At 39.1% G+C, this 1,418-nt stretch overlaps 1 protein-coding gene across 1 annotated transcript in view; it reads right to left on the bottom strand.

Moving 5' to 3' along the window:
* The window catches only part of HPSE (heparanase), a 78,543-nt gene that overhangs the window by 57,957 nt on the left and 19,168 nt on the right, over positions 1-1,418 (bottom strand). Inside the window, exon 4 of the mRNA XM_007946806.1 lies at positions 1,314-1,418. Within this exon, the coding sequence (XP_007944997.1) occupies positions 1,314-1,418 (105 nt within the window). The remainder of the gene's footprint in view (positions 1-1,313) is intronic.

The raw sequence follows: 1,418 nt of genomic DNA, 5'->3' as shown, positions 1-1,418 counted from the left end.
TTTTTTTTTTTTTTTAAATAGTTCATTATGAGTCAGAATTGACTCAACCGCAATGGATTTGGTTTTGGTAACCCAAATTTAGTTAACTTCAAGATAATTTATTTTTCAAAAGTCAAAAGACAGTTTTAGAGGATCCGAGCAGATCATTTCATTAACAGAGATCTAGGAAAATAACAATGTTTCTCTGCTATTCACAAGATTTTAGTGGCCAATTTTTTTTTCAGAAGTGGACCTCTGGCCACATCCTTCTTCTTAGTCTGTCTTAGTTTGGAAGCTCTTCTGGACCTTTCCACAATAGGCGACCCTACTGGTATTTGAAATTCTGGTGACATAGCTTCCAGCATCACAGCAACATGCATGCCACCACGGTATGACAGACTGATGGATGAGTGGTGGTTAGTTAGATACAAAACAACTTACAAACACAAGTATATTTCAGAGTTAAATAAGAATTATTTGTTTTGTGTGCTTTAAAGACTATGTGGAACAATACATTTGATTTCAAAGACTGTAAAACTATATCAGTGAATAGAAGTAATTTCTCAAGTTACTGAGCTAGTCCTGTGTTTGCAAAGCCACAGAGGAAACAAAGCGAGAACATTGTCTAATGGCCAGGACTCTGGCATGACTCAGGATTTCCTTGCCTAATGATACATACCAACTTATAATAGGGGTTCTCTCTGGGCAGGGCAACAGGGTAGACCAGGAGGTGTGAAGGACTCCACGTTGTACCCTTTATATTTTTATGTTTTACTTTTCTATGAGGAATAGATTTATGTTTCCTTGACTCCCTGGTTCTACATAGTAGTGAAGGTCATTATCAGTTTGTGAATAATTGATTTCTATATTTCACTCAATGACCAACAAGCAAAGCCAGATTGAAAAAAGAAAAGCAGATAGAACTTTGAGTTCAAGATTTCCCATTAACTTTAGAAAACATTTGAGTACTATACAATTTTGTGATATGAGCTCTGGTGGAACATGGTTAAGCATTTGGCTACTTTGTACAAAGTCCCTGAATGGGGCAGAAGCTTAATGTGCTGGACTGCTAACCAAAAGGTTAGAGGTCTCAGTCCACTCTGAGGTACCTCAGAAGAAAGGCCTGGTGATCTCCTTTCAAAGAGGCAGCTGGAAAACCCTATGGAGCACTGTTCTTGACACACAGGGGGTCACCGTGAGTTGGGTTGACTTAACGGCAACTGGTCACAGCTTTGCACAATGGTTAGTTAAGGATTATTAGATTCAAGCCCAAGTCCAAACTATTCAAATATTTTGGGGGTTGGAACACCTGCAGGGTGCTTTTCATTTCTTACTCGAGTAGGTGCTATTCTTGAACTTTTTCTGATACTGTTCTCTGAGGATCAGTTGTTCCTGGAAGGGCCATTCCAACCTTAACCTCTTCTCCACCTCAGAGGGAA

This window comes from Orycteropus afer, unplaced genomic scaffold (genome assembly GCF_000298275.1).
Source record: "Orycteropus afer afer isolate SDZICR_OR568_19922 unplaced genomic scaffold, OryAfe1.0 scaffold00172, whole genome shotgun sequence".
In the NCBI taxonomy this organism is placed as follows: Eukaryota; Metazoa; Chordata; class Mammalia; order Tubulidentata; family Orycteropodidae; genus Orycteropus; species Orycteropus afer.
This window is presented reverse-complemented; position numbering and strand designations above follow the sequence as displayed.